Here is a 22,608-nt window from a genome sequence, read left to right on the forward strand (position 1 = left end):
ATACAACATGAAACACCTCCGCTCGGAGTGCAGGTTTGTGGATTGTCTAGAAGCTCGTATGGTTGTCATGTCTGCCTGGAAGTTTGAACAAAACTAAGAAACAAAACACAACGTATCAAATATAGCGAAAGGTAGTTGAACATGCCACTTTTTTTTGCGGAGAAAAAAATGATATTACAATAATAATTACACAAGAAAAACAATTAACCTATTAGAGGTTTACAATTTCTTATATACAAGGCATGCTTCTCCATCGGCCTCCTCATCCCCATGGTCTAAGAAACATATGATGTCGACAAAGTAGCAAAGTTTCTATTTTTTTTTTCCTTTCTGGTAAAATGGTTGAAAGCCTCTTTCTGGTATAATGGTTGAAACCCTCTCACGAAGTAATCCTTGGTTGAAATGTGAAGGCGACAGAAAATTTCACACCAGCCAAGAAAACAGATACGTCATGTTAAGGCCTCCAGCTGATCAGATGATTGTGCAGTCTTATCCGAGAGAATCCATGATCCATAATTTGAAAAGGTGACCTCAGAACACAAGAGGCTCTTTCAATAAAAAGAACGAGTGGCTATGGCATTATATTTACTTTGCAGAATACCAGTTTTGTGCACACTTGGCATCAACGGCAAGGTCAACTTTAAGGAAATTTACACCACCAAAGGGTTTGGACATGCACTCTATAACTACAGCCCTGGCGACCTCAGCAGACTCCGATGGCCCTTCCAAGATCACTTCATCATGAACCTGAATTTTGAACAATGTTATTTCCAGAAACTATTTAAGTCCTCTATCCCTCTTTCTTAAATAATAAAGTAAAATCACCAGCGACAAGGTCACTCCTACAAAATTTAAATGTAGATACTTTTGCATCTTTTTAACGGAAGCAAGAGATTTGAATGGCTGGTATTTAATGGATAACCTGTAAAAGAAGCCTCCACCCAAGCTCCTTCAAAGTTTCGTTATTGGATATTTCTAACATGGCACACATGGCTACATCAGCAGCACTACCCTGTGGAACTCAATGAATCAGAACCCAATATGACCTCATTGGAGAGGGAGAGAGAGAGAGAGAGAGAGAACCTGAACAGGAGTATTAATAGCAGCCCTTTCAATATGACCTCTTTGAGAACGAGTAGCATGCCGCATTGAAGGAAAACAGCGAGCCCGTCCTAGCAATGTGCGAACACATCCATCTCTTTCAGCTTCCTTTTTACGTTCTTCTTGCCAGGTCAACACTTCTTTTCTTTCATTGTACCAGAGTTCAACAGTTTTTCTTGCTTCCTCTACAGAAACCTGAGAACAACCAGATCTAACTGGATCGATCTACTTGACAAAAAGAGGGGGGGAAAAAAGAAAAAATACAGATAAATAAAATATCCCTTAAGGTTTTGGTACTTTAAGGGTACCTTCCAGTCCCGAGCAAGTCCAACTGGAGTTTTCCCATATGCAATGGAAAAGTTAAGCATTTTAGCTTTCCTTCTTTCAGAACCAAAGGCATCCTGAAAAAAAGAAATTATACATATTTGAATCTATTACTCTGGAACATTTTCTTCATAGATTTGAAAGAAATAGATAAAAAGATAATCCAGAACTTGTTTTTCATTGCTTGGACGAATACATTCATTTTGTGTATCTTTTTGGAAGAATAGGATTGTAAAGTATTTTTCTCTCTTTCCTCTCTTAAAAGTATATCTTTATAGACATTTTTAGAGGCTCAAGGTATATCCTCAAAAATATCTTCTCTCATAACTACATTACTTTCTATTAAGTATAACAATTCAATATTAAACAAACAAGCATTGAAAATTTAGCATCACACTGTAAATTTCAAAAGCTAAGGTGTTAATACTAAAACCCAATGAAGCATAGTAATTTTGCTTTTCTTTAATCATTAATAATAATATTTGAATATAACTTCTCTCAGTGCCTGGTAAGCACTGCTTTTTCTTCACTATTTTACTTTAACTCTTCACTACCTAGATTAGGTGACTAGGACAAGAAACATTTTACCTTCAACAATGGTACTGGAGGTTTCTCTTCGCCAGGTTGAGGATCCCACTCAAGAAGCACTTGCTTTTTCTCAATGGCTTCACGAATATGAGGGTACATATTCATTGCAGTTCTTGAATGAAAATCTCCGCCAGCTTTAAATGCATCCAGCATGCTCTTACAATTGGCAAGATGAGCAAGAATCCTAAGTTCCAGCTGCAGTTTAATACATAGTCATTAACAGATGAAATTTCTTCAAGTAACTTGACAAATATAAACAACTAACCTGTCCGTAGTCAGCAACAATAAGGGAATTTCCAGGTGCAGCTATGAATGCCTGACGGATCTTATACCGGTCTTTCTCCAAAGCAGGTTGATTCTGGTTCAGGAAAAAACAAAGAATGTGAATGCCTGGGAGTAACCATTATAGTTGGAAACATGTGTTTGCTTAAAAGGGAAACATATTGGGCATGAAACTTGACCTTTATTCAGTGATCATAGTAACCAACAGAAATATACTTATTCAAGTATCATTCCTAGTTTTAATATGAATTTCTTGGATAAAACATTGGTATTGAGTTTAGATAAAGATGATTGTGAGGATAGTTGATAGCAAAAAGTAAACCTGCAGATTTGGTCGCCTAGCTGATAGGCGCCCAGTTTCTGTGTTGATGTTCAATGAACAATGAATACGCCCATTCTTTCCAGATATATTACTGCCCTGTTGTATAAAGAACCATACTCATATATCACTAATGAGTTTAAACTTCCAAAAAGCAAGAATAATACACACACAACACATATTTATATCAAGTATTGAAATTGGGCACCTATCAGCTAGGAGGCCAAAACCAGTATATCATTAATGAGTTTAAACTCCCAAAAAGCAAGAATGATACATAAGGCACATGGTTATATCAACTATTCAAAGTTCATCAGGTTCAATAATGGTACATTGTCAAAGTAGTTTCTGTTACCATCATTTTAGGGTGAACACTTTTAAATGGAAAGACATACATGGCGAACCGTCTGTTGTCACCTTACTTGGTCAACTTCCATCACAAGCAATTAGAAAGTCGATTCTACCAAAAATAAGTGCCAGCCTAAATTATTTTTCTTCATTTCTATTATAATCATCAGATGGACAAACTGGCAGGTCTGAACTTTGTGCCAACAATTTGGAAATTCAGCTTCAATAAACTTAGGATTCAAAAGTCTTTGTCCAACATAGACTATGAATTGACAATTATATGATAATTCATGATGCCAAACTAAACTGTGATAGCTTTTGCATTATAGTCGAAGTTTACTTTGTACTTTGGTGCCTCCAATGTTTATTTTCTATACCACTCTAACCAATAAAGTCTCAACTATTTTCCTTCATGTAGTAAGAGTGTTATTAAGTGATTAAAATTTTACTAACTTATTCAGCATTATTCATTTATCAAGTGTTCATTGGAAACGAACCCAACATCTCCCCTTCAGACACATTAACCTTTACTACCCAATTAAAGGTCAAAGTGTACCATGGGATAAAAATACAGTATTTATCAAAGATATTAGTTAAGCAATTAAATTTAAAAATACATTATCCATCAAATATATTAGTTAAGCAATTAAAGTAATGATATATGAGCTAATAATATGATAAGGCAGCAGAAATCACCTGTAGTGGGAGGATGAAGTTGGATATCAGTGAATCAATGGAGCAAACCTCACACAAAGCAGCAATGGCATGGCAAGCTTCCCTTCCCTCCTCCTCCAACTTAGAATCTGCAAAAGCTGTAAAAGCTGTTCCATAAGCAGATGAGTCCACAGCTTTAGGCTCCTCTGGTTCTTCTTTTTCTGAGACATCAGTTGCTGCCTTATAATCATTTCCAATATCATCATCAAACTGTGACTCTTCAGCATCATCCACAATATCAAAATCAGCAGATACCTTCCCAGCAAGAACCTTCAAAGCATCAACACTAACTGAAGGCCAACCAGTTGCTGTATACAAGTCAGTTGACAATTTAACACCGATACTACGCAATTTAATAGTGCGGAACTTTGTGGGAGCCTTCTTGCCATCTTCAACCACTTTATTAATGTTTGGAACTCTAAAAACCCTTTCCTCTGGTAGACTCTCATTTGGGTCCTTACTGTAAGAGGAAATAATCAAGTTAAATTATCGAAGTTCCCTAGGAATCCATGTGACTAGATTCACAGGATCAGGAGGAACTGTGCTTTAATTGATATTCTCCCTGCATTTGCATAGTATAAAGGTTAAATTCCCTATGCAAATCCATGAGCTCCATTGGACCCATATGAAAAGCCATTTTATATATTTAAGTAGTATAAAGGTTAAATTTCCAGCATATTCTAAACTACCCATATGCAAAGTCAGATTTTTATACTTAAAATTGTTTTCTAGCTTCTTTTCTTTTCTTTTTTTTTTCTTTTTTTTTCATAAAAGAAAACGTCATTCAAACAAGCAAGTTTTTTTTGTTATTATTATTGAACACACACACACAAACACACAAAAAAAAAAAAAAAAAAAAAATTTCTTATGCATGGATAAACAAGGGCTAAGTTTCTCGGGAAGTAGAATAAAGTTTGCTAGATAATCATTTATGCCATTTAAAATCTCCTAGCATGAATCTTTAAACAGGTGCTGACCTGAAAAACATATGATGCATACCTATTCAGAGTCCCACCAAACAAAAGCTGACGTAGTTGTGCATCACTTCCCACATTCATGTATTTGGCATCTTTGCAATACTTGGAAGCCCACTTCCGGAACCTATTAGAAGCAACCTCCTGCTCAGCTTTGGCCAACTTCTCCATCTCAGCAAGATATTCCCGATCAACCAGCATTCCCTCAGTTTCCATCTTAACTAGAATCTCACCAAATGGTTGCCAGTAAGTCTCATAGAAATTGAACATGGTTTTTCCAGGAGCAAGGTTTCCATCAATTTGCCATGGCTTCATGGACAGATGGTTTTTCAAACTCTCATAGAGCTTAAGTGTGCTTATTGCATCCAAGGCAGAATAACAAATCCATGGTTCCCGCTCTTCTTTTTGAAGCACTTCAACAGGGGGAATAGTGACAATCTTTCCTGGTTTTCCATCTTTTTTCAATTTTCTCTTGCCAAATATGGTTTTCATTGATACTTTACCAATTAACTCTATTTCATCACACAGTTGTGCCCCAGACATGACTTTTGGATCACCTGTCAGTGCTTCAAGAGAATAACCACCTTTTATTCGCCTTGATGAATCCCATAAACGAGCCAGATGCATTGTGTCGGCATGAAAACCAGAAACCTTAAGCCCGTAGTTCTCTATAACATGGTTGTCAAAGCTGTAATTGTGCCAAACCTACAAAAGGAATAGGCAAGTCTCATTTTTCAAGTTTGTTTCCCAAGTGAACATCTTCCTACTTGCTCATGGTCAGTGAAAAATAATGCCAAGTGGAAATAAATAAATAATAAAAAATGATCAAGTAAACACAGGCAAATGGATCAATCTTGCAAAGAGAAAATGGATGCTGGCAACTTTCCATACCGATGTCTAACAACTCAATGATGTGACCTCAGTCTAGTGAGAAACAGTCGCTCTCCAGGCAATGAAAATAAAGGAAGATTTTGGTGAATAGAGTAGAGTGAATATGGGTGCTCAGACGAAAAAATTAAACAAATTAATCCCAAAGATTCAAATGGAAAGTAAAATCATCAGCTCATAAACTGTATAGGCAGACAATAGTTATATTGCAGAATTATCAAGGCATTTAATCTTGTATTAAGCCCAACCTACCCACACCTACTCAATGGTGGTAGAAATTACAATTATTCATTTCTTAAAATAAAAATGCTATTTGAAATCTGCAAAAGGAGGATCTTAGTATGGAAAAAATATATATATAACCTTCTTAATAGAGGGGTCTTCGAAAAATGGGGCAAATTCAATTAAAAGTTCCTTGCCTCCACCATCAAGAACATCCACCCAGATACAGGACTTCCCATTTCCAAAATCTGCTTCTGGTCCAGAATAAATACTGAAACATATTATTTCACCATGATCAACAGGAGTTTCTTGCTTCACCTCAATCTTAGCCACCTGTTAATATACTGTTATAAGCAAATAGACAGTAACTCAAGACAATAAAAGAATACTTCAGGTGGCCAAGAAGCAATGCCAACACTAATATGGACACCGGTATTCCAAGTAGATGCTCTTTATTGCACCTAAAACAACATAAGCAAGTAGAAAAAAGAGTTAAAGGTAAACTTGAAGTAGATTACATACCTCTGTGTCACATGCATGAACAAGATGCCTGTATTGACTTGTAAGCTTTTGAACGATTTTCTTTGCAACGGATATACTGTTCACAACAAGAACTTTACCATATATGCTAGTCAGCCGTGAATGAATATTTGGCCGAGAGGCTTCAGATTTAGCTGAATCCTTATTAATCACAACAGAAGCTTCTTCCACATTAGCTTCCGAATTTGTCTTTCTTGTGCCCTCCACAATCTTCCCCAATTTTGATCCATTAGGCTTGGGCTTCACAGTCTTCATTGATTTTGACCCATTAGGCCTGGCCTCCATAAGCTTCCCTGACTTTGACCCATTGAACTTGACAACCTTCTCTAAACTTTTAGTAGAGGACAATCCCAATTGTCTTGAACCATCACTGGTTTGACCATTGACCTTCTTCACACCAACACTTTTGTTGTTGCCATAAGCCATCCCACTTGGAGCACCATTCTCTGTAACAACATCAAATTTTCCATTTTGAGAAAATCTTTCATCCTGACCATGGGGTTCACATGGTAGCCTCGTACCCCCATCCTCAAAATTTGACAGGATTTTGTTCCTTGAGTTTTGTGTCTGGATCATTGTTTCTTTCCTAAAGCCATGCACTTCATCAACAGAAACACCCTGAATCTTTTCTTTGGCATATTTTGCCACATTTTCTTTGGTAGACTTAATACCAAGGACTTTCATTTTCTCTCTTTGCAGCCTTTCAGCCTCTTTGCTCCATTCCTTTTTGATCCCAACCCTTAAGCTAGATGTGTTTCCCCCTGCTAAGGGACTTCCTTCAACCAATGAACTGGCGTTAGAGAACATATCTCGTTTAAGTTGAAGGGAACTACTAAGCAATGTAACACTTGAAGTCCGCATTGTGCAGAGTTCTCTACTGCAATTTGATTTTCAATGCCAAAATGAATGTCAGCAAAATGTTAATTTAGATGATAACCAAATCCTACTTCTATTCTACATATGTTAATGGATTACCAAATCACAAGTATCAAAGAAAGAAAGAATATTATATCATTGGAAGCATGACCTAAAATTCTATGAACTATGCCTGGAAAATAATCATGTCATATTTGATAAATTAAACTTAGACCATCACAGCTGTCCTATTCATAATCATATTATTTCAAGCACTTCCATCTCATTAAACTCAGTCACCCCCAAGCTAATGCAAATCAATTTTTTCAAGTAGTCAGCACATATGAGCTTGTATTTGAAAATCAGTGGACAATACAAACACCCACAAACACAAGTATCCATAACCCATGTTAACTTATCTTATCTGGAAAGCAACAGTTGAAAAAGATGTAGACATTTCTGACACAATAACATTTACAAATGCCAACAGAAACAATTTGATATTATTCTACTGTACATAATCATATTTTCAATGCCAGAACTACAATATTCAGCACGGTGACAGAAGCCAAATGCCAACAGGAATTGTAACTATCATACATACCTACTTAAAAATAAAATAAAATAAAATAAAAAAGCAATGCAGGTGCTGGAACTTGAGAACTACACAAGCAACTAAGATTAGTGGAAACCTTTGAAAATAACATTCCAAGTAGTTGAATTTGTTTCCTTTGTTTTATCGTTCATCACATGAAAATCTGACCTGGTAAATAACATGATTGAAGAAACTAATTATCATGGTTAAAGAACCTAGCTATAACAAACTATCTGCACAAAATCTTAAGCATCCAAATTAGTAGGTAACCCGTATTTCCCAGTGTATGTCTATTGTTTTTTAAGCACATTTGAGTTTTCTAACTTCAAATTTTAATTGCGCCAATTTAAAATTATATGAAATTGCAGATTATTGATGCAATATGACAATGTCCTCAAGCATTATGTAACTTGCTGAAAAGAAATATATATATATATATATATATATATATATATATATACAGAAAAAAGATATTAGTTAATGGGTTTTACATATTCTACCAACTACTCTGACATTGAACAACAGTCAGGCAACCAACATAAAAACAGCTAAAACAAAGGACCTAAAAACATTTTCCTAATGTTAATTTATAAAGGAACAAATTTTATTTTATTTTTTTTAAAAAAATTATAAAAGAATAGTAAACAAACAAATGGGGATGGAGAAAACTATAAGAACCAGAATATGAAAAGACAAAGAACATTCCAAAGTAGGAAAGAAGCTAGCATTGTTAACAGAGCCAAAAGTCAAAAAAAAAAAAAAAAAAAAAAAAAAAAGGGAACCTGTGGAGAGGTTTAGAGGAAGCCCAGAAGAACGAGCAAGAAGAGGAAGCAACAAGAATGGAAGAGCGCGGCCAAGAAGGGATGGTGGTTTGGAAGGAGGAGGACGAGGAGACCCCCATAGCCATGATGAGCTCTGTAACTCTGCCGAGCTTACTCCCACAGTTGGATAAACAAGGAGGAGCCAGGCTGGGTGTCGTTATATGGCAAAGCTGTAAATACGGTGGGTTTTGATGGGGGTTTATTTGGGTTCTGAGACAAGTGGGCCTGAACATGACGCCGAGCAGCTGGGCAACGCCATGAACAGAAAAAAAAGAAAACACAGAGAGAGAGAGAGAGAGAGAGAGAGAGAGAGAGAGAGAGAGAGAGAGAGTTGAACTTGGAGAAGAAGCTGAAGAGCCTAAACCCTCAAAAGAGTAGAAAATTAAAAAAAAAAAAATGTAAAACCCTCAATTTTCAATTTAACGGACAATTTTATGACTGCCAATACTGCCAAATATTTGTCTCCGCTGCTGGTTTTATTTTATTTATTATATTAACATTAAATATATTAAAATACCTTGTCTATTCAGGCTTCCAAAGTTACACATATTACATATATGCCACTTATGTGGTCCTCCTCCACCTGTGTGACCTATTTTTACTTCCAAAACTTTCGTTATTATTCATTTACTATTATTTTGGAATTTTCCTTTTTTTAAATTCATATAGCACAAGTTATTTTTTTATTTCTTATTTTCTATAATGGCTTGGCATTTTTTTTTTTAAAGCACATTTAACATTTCAATATTTAAGACATTGCAAACTCTTCAAAGCAAAATCCAACTATTGGTCAAATCCCTTTCCCCAATTATCCCATTATATTGTATTTAAAATATTAGTGGGTGGTGCATCATTGTTGGGAAAAAGCTTTGACAAAAGTTCCATAACTAATTTATTTGGGACTTAAATTATCAATAAATTTCATCCTTGTGACTAAATTGTTCCAATTCATGTATTTTTCTCCATATTTAGCATATTAATTTTATAAGTTTAAAAATATATATTATAAATAAAATAAAGAATGGTACTAAAAATGTGGAGCCTTTATCATTACCCAAAAAAAAAAAAAAAAAAAATGTGGAGCCTTTGGTGCATCCAAGTGTGACCAAAGCCAATCCTCAAGCGGCCGCTTGGCGGGAAACTCTGGCAATGGAAGCGGCAAAGGCAAAACATGAAAGCCCTACCCTACTCAAACTGTACTAGTACTACTCACACGTGTTTCACAAGCAAAATAAATAAATATATATATATTAAAAAATAAGTTATAATTTTCTTGACACATGTGTTTTCTTATTAATGAAAAGAATATTAAATATTCGATGAAAACAAAAAATCTATATCAAATATATTTTTGACATGTTAATATAGAGGAAAGAAATTAGATCTTATACATTTCAAATAATTATTTAACATATTCAAATAGGATATTAAAGTTTGAACTTAAGACCAACTTAAACAATTATTTGTATGTCATCCTATTGAGTTTTGTATAACCTTCCTCTAATATCTTAAAACCTTAATTGAGTAGAGTAGTGATTATATATTTAATCCATTTACTCTTTGCAATTCTCAATTTCTAGATCTCTTCTGACCTTTGATGCAATCATGGACTAAAAATTCCTACACATGCATTTGGGTGTAAACTTTTTTATGACAAAACTCCAATGCTGCTTGGCATTTTATACATTTTTATTGCATTTTTTTTTTCTCACCAAAATTGACTGAACCAAAACTGCAAACACATCTGCATTAGAATGGGAAATCTGCAAAGAATTTACAATCTGCCTTCTCTTTGAACAAAACTTCATTTTATGAAGGATTATTAGTATCTCTCTCTTTTCTCAACTCCTAACTTTCCTCATCCTTCATAAAAACTCTTTTCAAATATCAACATGCACCAGAATTCTGAATTCTCATCATACTGAAAACCCAAAAAAGCCATGTTATTTGAGCAGATGGATGTTGTGCTTCTTTTTCTTCTTCTTCATCTTGAGCAGAGCAAATCCGGTTGCAACATGACAGAGATTTCATGAAACAGTTGATAGCCTCTCCAATCCATTAACACTTAAAAACACTCATCATTCTCTACCTGTTTAGCTGTTTCTAATCTGTCTTACTTTCCTCGTTATCAGTTTCAATATCTCCTCCTCCTTGGCTATTGCTATCTTGAGAATTTGTATCCACAACATTATCTGTAGCATCTTCACTGATCTTGTTCACAGCTAAAAACTCAAGCGCCGTTACGACATCACTTATAAGGGGTCGCGTATCAGCTTCCTCTTGGAGACACATGGCTGCAACTGCAAGTGCTTGGTATAGTGCCTTTACAGGGTAATTCCCTTCTAGCAATGGGTCAGCCATTAATGTAAAATGCCTTCTGTCTTTAAATAGTGGTTGTGCCTTCAAAACAAGAAAAAAAAAAAAATGATCATTTTTCTGAGGATTCAAGTTCTTGTTTCAGCATATTCAAACTTGATATGCAAGAAACATTATATGACTTCGTATATTCAATAGTAATAAATGGTAACTAGAAATGTCAAAGCTTTGTACTTATTGGCTTTGCTTTGGAAGTTGAAGCTTTGCTCTTCTGCTGGTCTAGCATTTTCTTGTTTTAAAAATAAAAATAATAATAAAAAAGGGTCATTTTTTGTGAGTGTGCAAAGTTCTTTTTCAGCATATTCAAACTTGTTTTGCAGTATGTCCAATACCAACAAAATGGTAAATGGAAATGTCAAAAAACTTCTGGTACTTTTTGGCCTTGCTTTGGAAGTTGAAGCTTTTTTAACTTACCCAAGTTACTAAATTCTGCTCTTCAGTTGGTCTAGAATTATCTATAACTCTCCTTCCCGTGATCATCTCTAAAAACACAACTCCAAAGCTGTAAACATCTGATTTTGTAGTCAATTGACCCGTCAATGCATATTCAGGTGCACAGTAACCATAGGTTCCCATGACCCTGGTGGAGACGTGGGTTTTCTCCCCTGTAGGACCTAACTTTGCAAGACCAAAATCAGAGAGCTTTGCGTTAAAATCATCATCCAATAATATATTAGATGCTTTAAAATCGCGGTATATCACTGGAGGATTGGCTTGTTCATGCAAGTATTCAAGTCCTTTAGCTGCACCTGCAGCAATTTTCATTCTTGTTGTCCAATCCAAAGGCTTTTTACCGGGAGCTAAATCTGCAAAAAAAAAAGAAAAAAGAAAAAAGAAAAAAAAAAAAAAAAAGAGTTTTTGGTCAGAACATGACCAACATGCATATGTTGCCAATATACGTACATATATATATATATATATATACATGAATATGTATTTTGTATTTGGAAGTTTACCAAGAAGATGATCCTCTAGGGAGCCATTGCACAAGTACTCATACACCAAAATCCTCTGTTCACCATCAGCACAATATCCCACTAAATTAACGAGGTTGGGGTGCTTAAGAAGACTCAACATCAAAACTTCTACAAGGAACTCTCTGTTTCCTTGGAATCCATTCCTGTCGAGTTGCTTAATTGCAACTACCTGCGTAGGAAGAACAACAACACAAAGGGTCTCTTAGTCAGCTACATGAATTTGATGAGGGAAAGAAAATATAGTGTGATAATGGTAATAATAAAAAGAATGAAACGAACAAGATATGGGGTTTCAATAGTACTTGAGTTTTGTTCTCAAGGGTTCCTTTATACACCCTCCCAAAACCTCCTTCACCTATAAGGTTATCTGCTTGAAAGTTTTGAGTTGCAACACAAAGCTCACGGAATGCAAAAATCTGAGCAGATATATTCCCTTTACCCATCTTTGTTATCTCTTCTTGTATGTATCTTTTTCTGCTACTATCTGCAACACCAATATAGGTATCCCTAATAATTTGAAGAACACATTTTAACAATTTGTTGCTACAAATCAAAGACCATATTTAGGAAAATCTTAACCAAATGGTAGAAAGAATAGTTGTTTCCAACATCATGTTAATCTAGATGACAATGACGATATAAAACATATCAAAGGCAGCTAAGAATAAAGATCTAAACTGGTAATTAGCATAGGCTTTCATTAAGGTCTCAATGCTCACAATCACAATAAATTTGCGTCTATAAAGTTCAGCATGAATGATCTTAAATTCTGAAAAAGTGGTGGATGCTTCCCAATATGAAATCCATCTCAGTCATTCTACCATGAACATATTCATGACCACGTGTTTGAAATTCAACCAAAACAATTATCCTTAATCAACTCTTCATGAGATCAGATAAAAAAAAAAAAAAGGAAAAAAAAAAAAAGTTTACCACTTTTGAAGGAAATGTTGGCAAATGATGCTAAAGTTTTAGTGTCATGATATTCCTTAATGCTTTTCTTTAGAGACTTTCTATTGACAGCCTCTTCTGACATGCAACACGAAAAGCAACTCATCTTTTTCTTTTTTTGTTATTTTTTAACTGTTATTTTGACTTGATCAATCCTGTATTTAAAGGAGCATAAAACACTTGCATTTGAATCTTCGGAGAAGCTCTTAAGAGATATCGAATTTGGGTAGCTAGTAAACAAGACTTGGGTCCAGAAAAACCAGATGCTTCTTTTCTCTGGTCTCTCAAAAACAAAAGAAAAATATTCCATGTTGTTTGTTTTTCTTCATTTCTCTGCAATTCCTCCATTGAGTTCGGAAGCAAATGACTCAGTCAAATTTGCTATGTTTAGAGAAACAGAAAAACACCTGATATTGCTTTTAACTGCCTCCTTCCATTTTCTAAATAGGAATTGTTTAGACAAAATGGCTCTATTGTCCATATACTAAGCAGCCAGGTCAACATGATATAAGGATTATTTGCATGAAATCTGTCATGCCAAACAAGTATTTTTTATTTATTTATATGGTGCTATATATATATATATATATAGTCTTATTTTACTTGGCTTTGCCTCCCAGTTTTCCGGAGCAAAAAACTGGGCAATGACGCCCAGTAGAAACGGGCTAACTATATATGTACTGCCTTGGTACTATTTTCAGTAGGTCTCCTAGGAGTTTGTGAGTATACAGTATTATGAAAGTAATTTATAAATTTGATCCATTCTGTGAAACCAAGTTAGAGTTCTTAATTAAAGATTTAGATCATTCTCGATGGCTCATTTGACAAGAAACAGTGAAGAATTGAGAAATTCTCTCTGGATGGGACACATATTGATCAGAGGATTTTTGTTTATGGTGAAAAATATATATATATATATATATTAATTAATTTATTTGTTTAGTATATTTTTGATATAATTTTTTTAACCATGATAATAAGAATCATTCACATTCAAAATAACAGAGCCAAATAATAACTTAAACATAAACTAACCTCTCCTCCTGGACTAAAAAATGTGGTGAATAATTTTTTATGTTGAAAAATAAAAATACAAAATTACATATAATAGGAATAAAAAAAAAAAAAAAGGAATTATGATTTTCCATTAAAAAAAAAAAAAAAAAAGTAAAGAACACCTATTTATATTTCTAAAATACATACAAGGTTAAACTCCCGAAAACACTATAATTGGATAAGATAAAACAAGTCAAATATGAAATAAGTAAAGAAGATAAAGCCAAGTGAAACGAGCAAGACCAACAAACCACATGAAAAAGGTCCATTTCAAGCTCAACACTTTTAGACTCCTCCTGAAAATAGTGAACGAACAGTTATCTGAAACAGCAATCTGAGCACTGAAAATGGGGATCCAATTGTGAAAGTTGAAAGAGTTTCTCAACCTCTGCAATTATAAGACCCTTTTTTTAAGTCTTTCTTTTCTTGCTGATACAACTTGACTCTAAACATGGTAAAAATATTCCTTATTTGTTGCTTCCAAACTGTGAGGAAAACTCGAATTGGGTATGGATCTTCAAGTCAAAAATGAATTATCTATATATATATATATATATATATATCATGTACATTGTCTCTTTGACACAACATGCCACAGGAGTACCATTATAAGTCCGGTTAGGTTCCACTTTCATTCTACCACTACCATCTTTTTAAAAGCCTAATTATTAATTTGGCTGAAAAACATAAACTTTTTTTCACCGTTGTACAAGTTCCATTTTAGAACAATAAACACAGAGGCACTTGTTCGTCAAAGAATGACATGAAAAATAAAAAAAATAAAAAAAGGGGAAAAGCATTATACTATCAAATGCGCTAAATTGCCATGTGCTAGACCAGCTTGGTCTTGCCAAACCTTGCAGCCCGTATCATAGCAACAGAACTCTCCAGCCTACAAATCCGAGCTTCTAGTTCGGTATGTCTTTGTCTAGTTCTTTCACTTTTGCTCCCAGAAGAATCCTGATCACCAGAATTCCTTTCATTTGCTTCATTGGAGGTTATCTTCAACCCATCCACTGAAGTTATAATCCTTTTAATTGTACATTTACACTCTGTAGTTCTGCTATATGCTTTTGACATCAACTTATTTTCTCCAGCAGCTCTGTTATCTGCAATTGAAGCTGATAAACTTTTAGGATTCTCCAAATCCTTACCATTAATCTCTACCTCTGAAGCCTTTTGCATTACTTTTCCCTTCTTCATACCCTTTTCTGGTGACGATCTTCCACTTCTTGGCCTTTTCACTATACCCTTGATTGCATCTTGTAAATCCAATGACTTCTTCTTCCATTCCATGTAACGGGCAGTGACACCGGCCTCAAAATGCCTGGATGGTATATATAGTTTCTTCCAACCAATCGGCTTGTTGAAATTGTTCCATGCAACCTCTGGAGTCTGATTGGATTCAGCAACACAACCCGGCAGGTCTTGATCCATTCCGAATTGCATTGCAACTCGGTGAGGCAGATACTGTTCTATACAATCAATCCCAACTAATTTGGAAACCCTCAAGCACCGAGCAAATGACTCTTGCTGTTCATTCAAACCCGGACCAACTGGAACCCACATTGCCTTTTCTCCATAAAGTGTAGAACCATTCCAGTAAACCCCTTTTGTGGTAAATGGGCACCATTTAAAGCTCTTTCCAGCTGAGTCCAGAGCCGATCTTACATCTCCAAGCTTCAAGATTTTGATTCTGTTCCATCTACCAAAAAATGGGTCACCACGCTTGATGATATTAGGCTGAGCCTGCAATGCTGTAAATCTCTCTAATGCCCAAATCTGAAGTAACTGAAGTGGTGACCAAATGTTGAGCTCCAACACACAGTTTCCATTCTCACCCCTATCCAATTTGGTCGAAGCAACAATGGTTTTTTTCAACAGACTCAAATCTTTGTAGATGCTAGCAAGAACAGCCGGAGCTAGAGCTATTCGTGTTCCTCTAGCAAGATGGATAGCGATAGGGACAACAACCTTCCTGATCAAGTTGGAATTAGCAAAAACGAACATTGACAGCCAAGTTGCGAGAAAAGCTTCGTGCTCGATTTCGCTTCCCTTCCCCATGAACATCTTCATCCATGCTAATTGATTGGTGGTATGGGATTTTCTCTTCCCGGATTGTGTTTGGGCTTGGATCAGCTTCTTATGAATTTCCTTCATCTGTGCAGTCTCGAGTGGGCTGAAGACAGAGTCTCCCAAAACAGAGTAACCCCCCATAACCATTACATCTTCTAAGGTGATTGTTGCTTCACCCCATGGAAAGCTGAAAGATTTAGTCTCGGGACACCATCTCTCAGAGATCCCCAAAACCACATTTTCATCTTTCTTTATTTCGAATGTTGAATTCATGATCCCGTTGTAAATACCAGCTTGTTTCCAAACAGCTTGATGCTTGTGCCGCAAGAAATGAACCCATTTTCTCCAATACCTTGGTCGGCATGGCCATCCATTGAAATTAATATTCAGAGGCCACTCACTTGGATCAAACTTAGGTGGCAGGGATGAACGAGAACGTGAAACAGGGTCAAGGGATTCTTCATCAGTGAAGGTCTCAGCAGAGGGCTTGAGAAAATGAGCTGTTCTGAGAATGGGGCTACCGTCATCACCAGAGGGTGAAACCATGAGCTCCTGTCTCTCATCGACTATGGACTCTTCTGATGTTTCTGCCATTGTTTGAAAGCAAAGAGGTAAAAGGAAAGATTTTTCTGGTTGTTTTCTTTATAAGAGAGATTGACGGCTAATGGGGTTTCTAGATGTATTGGGAATCACATTCTTTCTTTTTTCTTTCAGCAAACCTTTGTTAACCTTGTTTGGTTACCAGGAGAAAAAAAATAAATAAATAAATTCTATTAAATGGTGTTTCTTTTGTAGCTTTCTGTTTCTCTGCAAGGAAGTAACAATGGAGACTTTTCCTTAAAAGACATATATATATATATATATATTATATTTACCAATGGAGTTCCAAACATGGCAATTGAGATTACTTCTTTTTGAATTCTTTTATTTTCTGGTCGTACTAATTTGTATTTGTTTCCAAATGGACACTTCTTGTTTTGGCAAGTGGACAGTACTTTTTCTTTATTGTACACCTAAATAGTTCCTTTTAATATCACTTCCAAACTAATATTTATTTTTTACTTAGCCCCCTCCAGTTACAAATTTTGCTAACATTATTCCTCGAACCATGTATACATATATATATATATATTATTTTTTTTTTTTTGGGGGAAAGAAACCTCAATTCCATTGAGAAATAGAACTAAAGTCTTCCTGTAAAATAGAAGAAAGCCAAGATGGCTCCTCTTCCATCCAACATTTTTTTTTTGTTGTCATTTTAGTGCAGTCAAACATTTTGATGAAATTAACTACACATAACCTATATAACTTTCTTTATAAACAATTTTATTTGTTCTTATATAGTGTGCAACACTAATTTGACCAAATTTATTAGAGAACATTATATAATTGACCCAATTGGATACAAATACAATTGTTTGAGTGGCAATGTGTAATAAATTGTAGTTTAGGTGCAAAGTGAAAACCACGGTATAGTTTGAGTTAGAATGATATATACCAGATTTTTCTCTTCTATTGTTTAAAGTGTTTCACATTTTCTTTCCCTTAATAATCTGTGGTGTACTTCTTGAATATATTCTTTTTTTACTTTTTTCGGTTTTTTTTTTTCTTTTTTTGGGATCAATGTTCCTGATGTAGATGTGTTGCCCTTTTTTTTTTTTTTTTAAAAAAAAAAAGCATTTTAGTCTAAAATTAACAAGAAGGGCTAGAATTAACTCCACCAAAACCTATTAACATAATAAATAAAGAAAAACACACAGACTTCTCCTTTGACTAATTTGTGAGTGTTCATTAAAAAAAACAAAATTTGTTAATGCTGAAAATGATTTAAAAAAATGATGAATAAAAATGTAGGGTTTTGCAGTAAATAATGATTAATGACTTTTAACAGGTAAATAATTAAAAAAAAAATTGTAGTGTAAATAAAGAGATTTTTAACAAATGATAGCATTAATATTTAAAAAACTGTGGTCTTAATAATATTTTCTGGATTATTTAAACTACTAATTAGACAGAATAGGTGTTCTTTAGGATTTAAGAATGTTAAAGGGCTAAAAAATGAATAAATAATACTAGGAAAATTAAATAAATATATCAAATGTTATTTGTTAGTATTTTGTTGATTAACATATTATTATAACTTAATTATGGATAAATGAACTTTTAAAAAGATAAATGTAACTGCATATAAACTAATGAAATATTAATACATGACATTTGATACATTTTTTAATATATTTAGTTGGTATCTTTAGTATTATTCAAAATGAATATTTCTTCAGTGGATTAGTCGACTCAACTGTTCAATCCACCGTTAGAAGGGAGGTAGCTGTAAATTATTTTCAATTTTATGGATGATAATATACCAATCCAAGAGAGATATCTTGTAACATTGGTAAAATATAAGCGAGATAGAGTGTAAATGTAAAAGTTAAACAAATAATTTTATGAAGTCCAATGCTAAACGATAATACACAACCATACCAACATATAATAGTTACTTAATAATAATAATAATAATAATAATCCCAACCCAACCAATTTTTTCTTTCAGTTTTTTGGGAAAGCATATCTGATATGATACTGAGAGGAAAAAGGAGAAATATCCCCATTTTGTTATTCCAATTTGTAGACAAACAATAAAAAAGCTCCTATTTGTATGGACTTGCCATTCCAGGACAGTATTCTATTCTCTCTATTAGATTATATATGGAAACGTATCAACATCAATATATTCTTCCAAACAGAATTTTAGATGCACTATACCATAGTAATTTGGTGAAAAACCTTTAACTCCATATTGGTATACAGAGAACTGGGAAGTGCACTGAGATTAGAAAATTTAAACTCAGGGAACAGTGAATGGATAGTTGACTAAAATTAATGGCATAAATCTGATGAGTTCAAACATTTAATCTAAGATTTCCTAATCAGATGGGGTAGTCCTATTGTGAAAGTTGAAAGAGATTTCAACTTTGTACTGATTCTCATCCAACTAGAATTTGGATCACAACCTTAAAAGTATTACAAAAACTCTTTCAAAATATTGGCTTGGAAACTGTTTTTATTGTTGCAGAAGTTCCATTTAGACAAATAGATTAACACAAAAGCAGTACTTGTTAGCCAAACTAGAAAACCAAAAGACACAAAAGGCACTATTTACATGCGCCTCAGTTCTATGAAATGCACCAAACCAAATACATAATGCAATGTGCTAGACCAGCCTATTCTTGCCAAGCTTTGCTGCCTGCAAACTTGGTAAGAGCCCTCTCAATCCTGCTAATCTGAGCTAAAATTTCTTCTCTACTTCCTTCACTTTTGTTATTGTAATTTCTCACTCTACAATAATCAGATTCCTAGAACTCCTTTCATTTCCATCACTCCTGTTTAACCTTAGTCCTTCCATTGAACCTTCACTATGACTAGTTCTTTCAACTGATTCTGACACCAACTTCTTTTCTCCAGCAGCTCTACAGTCTGCAATAGAATCTGAGAAACTTTGAGAGTGACCCGACCTTCTAACATCACTATCAGAATTCATCATTTTCAAGATCGACAAATGCTGGTTCAACCTTAATAGACTTCCTGCTCTATCAGCTGTTTTACTGTTGGGATGACTTCTTCTTCCAGTCCAAGTAACAGACAGTAATATCGGTCTCAAAATACCGGGATGGTATATATAGTTTCGTCCCACCAATTGGCTCGTTGAAGTTGGTCTAAGCAACCTCTGGAGTCTCATTACTTTCAGCAACACAACCAGGAAGATCTTGATCAATTCTGAATTGCGATGCAACACGATGAGGTAGATATTATTCCATACAATCAATTCCAACCAGCATGGAGACCATTAAGCAAGTAGCAAATGACTCTTGCTTTTCATCCAAACTTGAAGCAATTGGCATCCACATTGTCTTTTCTCCATACAGTTTAGAACCATTCCAGTAGACTAAACCTTATGTATATGGACGATAGGAAACTCTCTCCAACTGAATCTATAGCCAATCTTACATCCCCAATTTTCAACCTTTTCACTTTATGCCATCTAGCAAAGATTGGGTCACCACGCTTGATGGAATTAAGCAGAGGCTGAAGTAATGTAAAATTCTCCAATGCCCAAATGTGAAGCAAATGAAAAGGTGACCAAATGTCCAACTCCAATAGGATGCTTCCAACTCATACCCCTATGAAATTTGGTCGAACAAGCAACAATGGCTTCTTTCAACGAGCTCAAATCTTTGTATATGCTGGCAAGAACAGCCGAGGCTAGCACTATTCGTGTTCATCTAGAAAGATGGACAGCTGTAGGGAAACAATCTTCCTAATCAACCTGGAATAACCAATAAAAAACCCAAAAAGCCAAGTTGCAAAAAATGCTTCATGCTCGACTTCACTTCCACTCGCCATGAACATCTTCATCCATACCAAGTTGGAGGCTCTTCTATTGTTAGACTTCCCAGCTTGACTTCAGGCATTGATCAGTTTCTCATGTATTTCCTTCAGTTATTTGGTTTCAAGGGGGCTAAAAACAGAGTCCCCCAACACAGAGTAACTCCCTAAAACCATAACATCTTCCAAAATGAATGTTGCTTCAGTCCAAGGAAATGGAAAGTGTTAAGTCTCAGAAGACCACTTCTCAGCAATACCCGAAACCAGATTTTCATCCTTCCATACCTGGAACTTGGAATTCATGATTGCCTCACGGATACCTGCTTCTTTCCAGGTAGACTGATACTTAAAGTGCAAGGAATTAATCCATCTTGTCCAGTCCAATGTTGGGATTGGACATTCTGCCAATCCAAGTTAAGCTATATCCTGCCTATTCTGCTCAAACCATTTTGGTAAGAATGGGAATCAACACCTTATGCTATATAAAATTGTCAAAAGCATAGAGTTTAATTATGACCAAGACTTATACGAAAGCACCTTAACCATGTGTACACTATCAGCATAAATTCCTCAAGGGAAGAATTAATTCTTTCTTGGAATCATTTCCTTGATCATGTTGAGGCTCTGCAGGATAACAACTGGAAGATCTGTAGTTTTTATTTATCAACAGAATTACCACAAGTGTCAAATTAATATAATACAGGGGCTTAAGCATGATTAGTCATTATCCAAAATGAGGAAAAATATAGGATTAGTAATTAAATTGAACTAAGAGCGATAAAAAAAAATAGGCACATTCAAAATCAATATTCAAGGAGCATAAAGCATAGGTTACTTAAACTGTGGCCAGATGTTGCCGCTTTTAAACCAGATAGCATGCTCTCAAGCTTGCAGATCCAAGCTTCAAGTTGTATTAATCTATGTAAATCATCAACTTTGAGATGTCTTCTACTTTCTCCTTTGTTCTCATTTATCACCCTTTTTTTATTTACTGTAAGCCGCCTTACTGCTTCTACTCACTAGTCCACTCATCCTATCTTCCATGATTGTGATCCCCACTTTAGTGGCACTAGAATTCTGCATCATATCAACTGGTACCATTTAAATCATCTTTCTAACATCTGATGAAGAGTTTTTTCCATTCTTCTCAGCAATTATGTTATCTGAACTACTAATTTGATGAAGTCTTAACATTTCTTCCAGAGTTAATGTATCCTCCATATCAGAGTTTCTTGCTTCAACACATTTTCGAACAGAAAAAGCATTCTTATCTTCATATTCTTTACTTCTTTGCTGCCCACGATGATCCAGTTTTGTTGACTGCTTCTACTATTGCAAGCATCTAGAAATGACACAGACTTGAAAAACCAAGGTGGAACATATAACATTGCACAATTTTAAGGGTTTACTGAAACTTGCCCAGCAATGCAGGGATTTTCATTGTTTAAAATCAAACAGCCAGGAAGATCTTGATCTTTATCAAACTGCATTGCTACTCAGTGTGGGAAACTTTGCAGTACATTTTCTATCCTTACCAATTCTGATGCCCTCGAGCACCGAACAAATGGCGCTAAATTCTTTCTCCACATTTGGATTAACAGATGTCCACTTTTCTTTTTTCACTGAAAGACTTAGGCAAAACATTGTTCATGGCCTTAGTATATGGGGGTCATAGAAAACCTTCTCCTGTGTAATCTAGAGCAAATCTCATGTTCTCTTGCTATAGTTCTTTCACATTCTTCTATTGAGCATTTGAGCTATCCATGGCTTACTGGACTTGATCACTTTGGGTCATGGTTTCAATGCTACAAATATAAAATATAGGATAGGTGAGTGTAATTTTCCCTTATAAATATTTAAGTTCAACAAATAATTTAATAATCCAATGCTAAATAATATCAACATAGTGGTAGTTTAATATAAAGGTAACAATCTCAACCAAGTATCCATCAGGAAGAGAGAAAGAGAGAGAGAGAGAGGAAGCGATCTTGACCTAGGACAAAAAAAAGGCAAAGCCAAAATAATAAATTAAGCCAGTAATTTTTACATTCTCAAGATTCTAAATATCAAGCAATGACTGATATCACAAAAATTTATTTTTTTGGAAGGCATGTCTGATATGACAATGATATGAAAAGGAGAAGAATCCCCCATTTTCTTATTTCCATTCTGTATAAGATGTTATTTATGTATGGACATTGCCAATCTAGGAAAG

General features: G+C 34.9%; 3 protein-coding genes and 1 pseudogene across 5 annotated transcripts; all 4 read right to left on the reverse strand.

Annotated features, from left to right (window-relative positions):
• Positions 1-94: 94 nt before the first annotated feature.
• On the reverse strand, positions 95-8,952 carry LOC107432257 (DNA polymerase I A, chloroplastic/mitochondrial). 2 transcript variants are annotated; one of them, XM_060815830.1, is made up of 13 exons: positions 8,533-8,950; positions 6,283-7,177; positions 5,902-6,093; positions 4,676-5,355; positions 3,659-4,136; positions 2,618-2,713; positions 2,279-2,371; positions 2,014-2,208; positions 1,410-1,502; positions 1,084-1,296; positions 923-1,012; positions 585-747; positions 95-549 (listed from the first exon to the last, which is right to left on the reverse strand). In XM_060815830.1, exons 1-12 carry the CDS (start codon positions 8,802-8,804, stop codon positions 586-588), a joined length of 3,459 nt encoding a protein of 1,152 aa, XP_060671813.1. In that variant the 5' UTR covers positions 8,805-8,950; the 3' UTR covers positions 95-549; position 585. The 2 variants fall into 2 exon arrangements, with proteins under 2 accessions (XP_060671813.1, XP_048326510.1); XM_048470553.2 differs by lacking the exon at positions 2,618-2,713 and having other exon boundaries at positions 95-747; positions 8,533-8,952.
• Positions 8,953-10,091: 1,139 nt separating this feature from the next.
• LOC107432229 (probable serine/threonine-protein kinase PBL23) lies at positions 10,092-13,170 on the reverse strand. Of its 2 annotated transcripts, none has more exons than XM_016043330.4 (5): positions 12,858-13,170; positions 12,227-12,408; positions 11,904-12,093; positions 11,362-11,753; positions 10,092-10,971 (listed from the first exon to the last, which is right to left on the reverse strand). In XM_016043330.4, exons 1-5 carry the CDS (start codon positions 12,979-12,981, stop codon positions 10,675-10,677), a joined length of 1,185 nt encoding a protein of 394 aa, XP_015898816.3. In that variant the 5' UTR covers positions 12,982-13,170; the 3' UTR covers positions 10,092-10,674. The 2 variants fall into 2 exon arrangements, with proteins under 2 accessions (XP_015898816.3, XP_048328745.2); XM_048472788.2 differs by having other exon boundaries at positions 12,227-12,431; positions 12,858-12,995.
• A 1,592-nt stretch (positions 13,171-14,762) lies between these two features.
• Positions 14,763-16,601, reverse strand: LOC125420646 (uncharacterized). Its single transcript, XM_048467319.2, has one exon. It carries the CDS (start codon positions 16,599-16,601, stop codon positions 14,763-14,765), a length of 1,839 nt encoding a protein of 612 aa, XP_048323276.2.
• Positions 16,602-19,043: 2,442 nt separating this feature from the next.
• LOC112490630 (uncharacterized) lies at positions 19,044-21,883 on the reverse strand (annotated as a pseudogene).
• Positions 21,884-22,608: the final 725 nt, after the last annotated feature.

Source organism: Ziziphus jujuba, chromosome 1 (genome assembly GCF_031755915.1).
Source record: "Ziziphus jujuba cultivar Dongzao chromosome 1, ASM3175591v1".
Classification (NCBI taxonomy): domain Eukaryota; kingdom Viridiplantae; phylum Streptophyta; class Magnoliopsida; order Rosales; family Rhamnaceae; genus Ziziphus; species Ziziphus jujuba.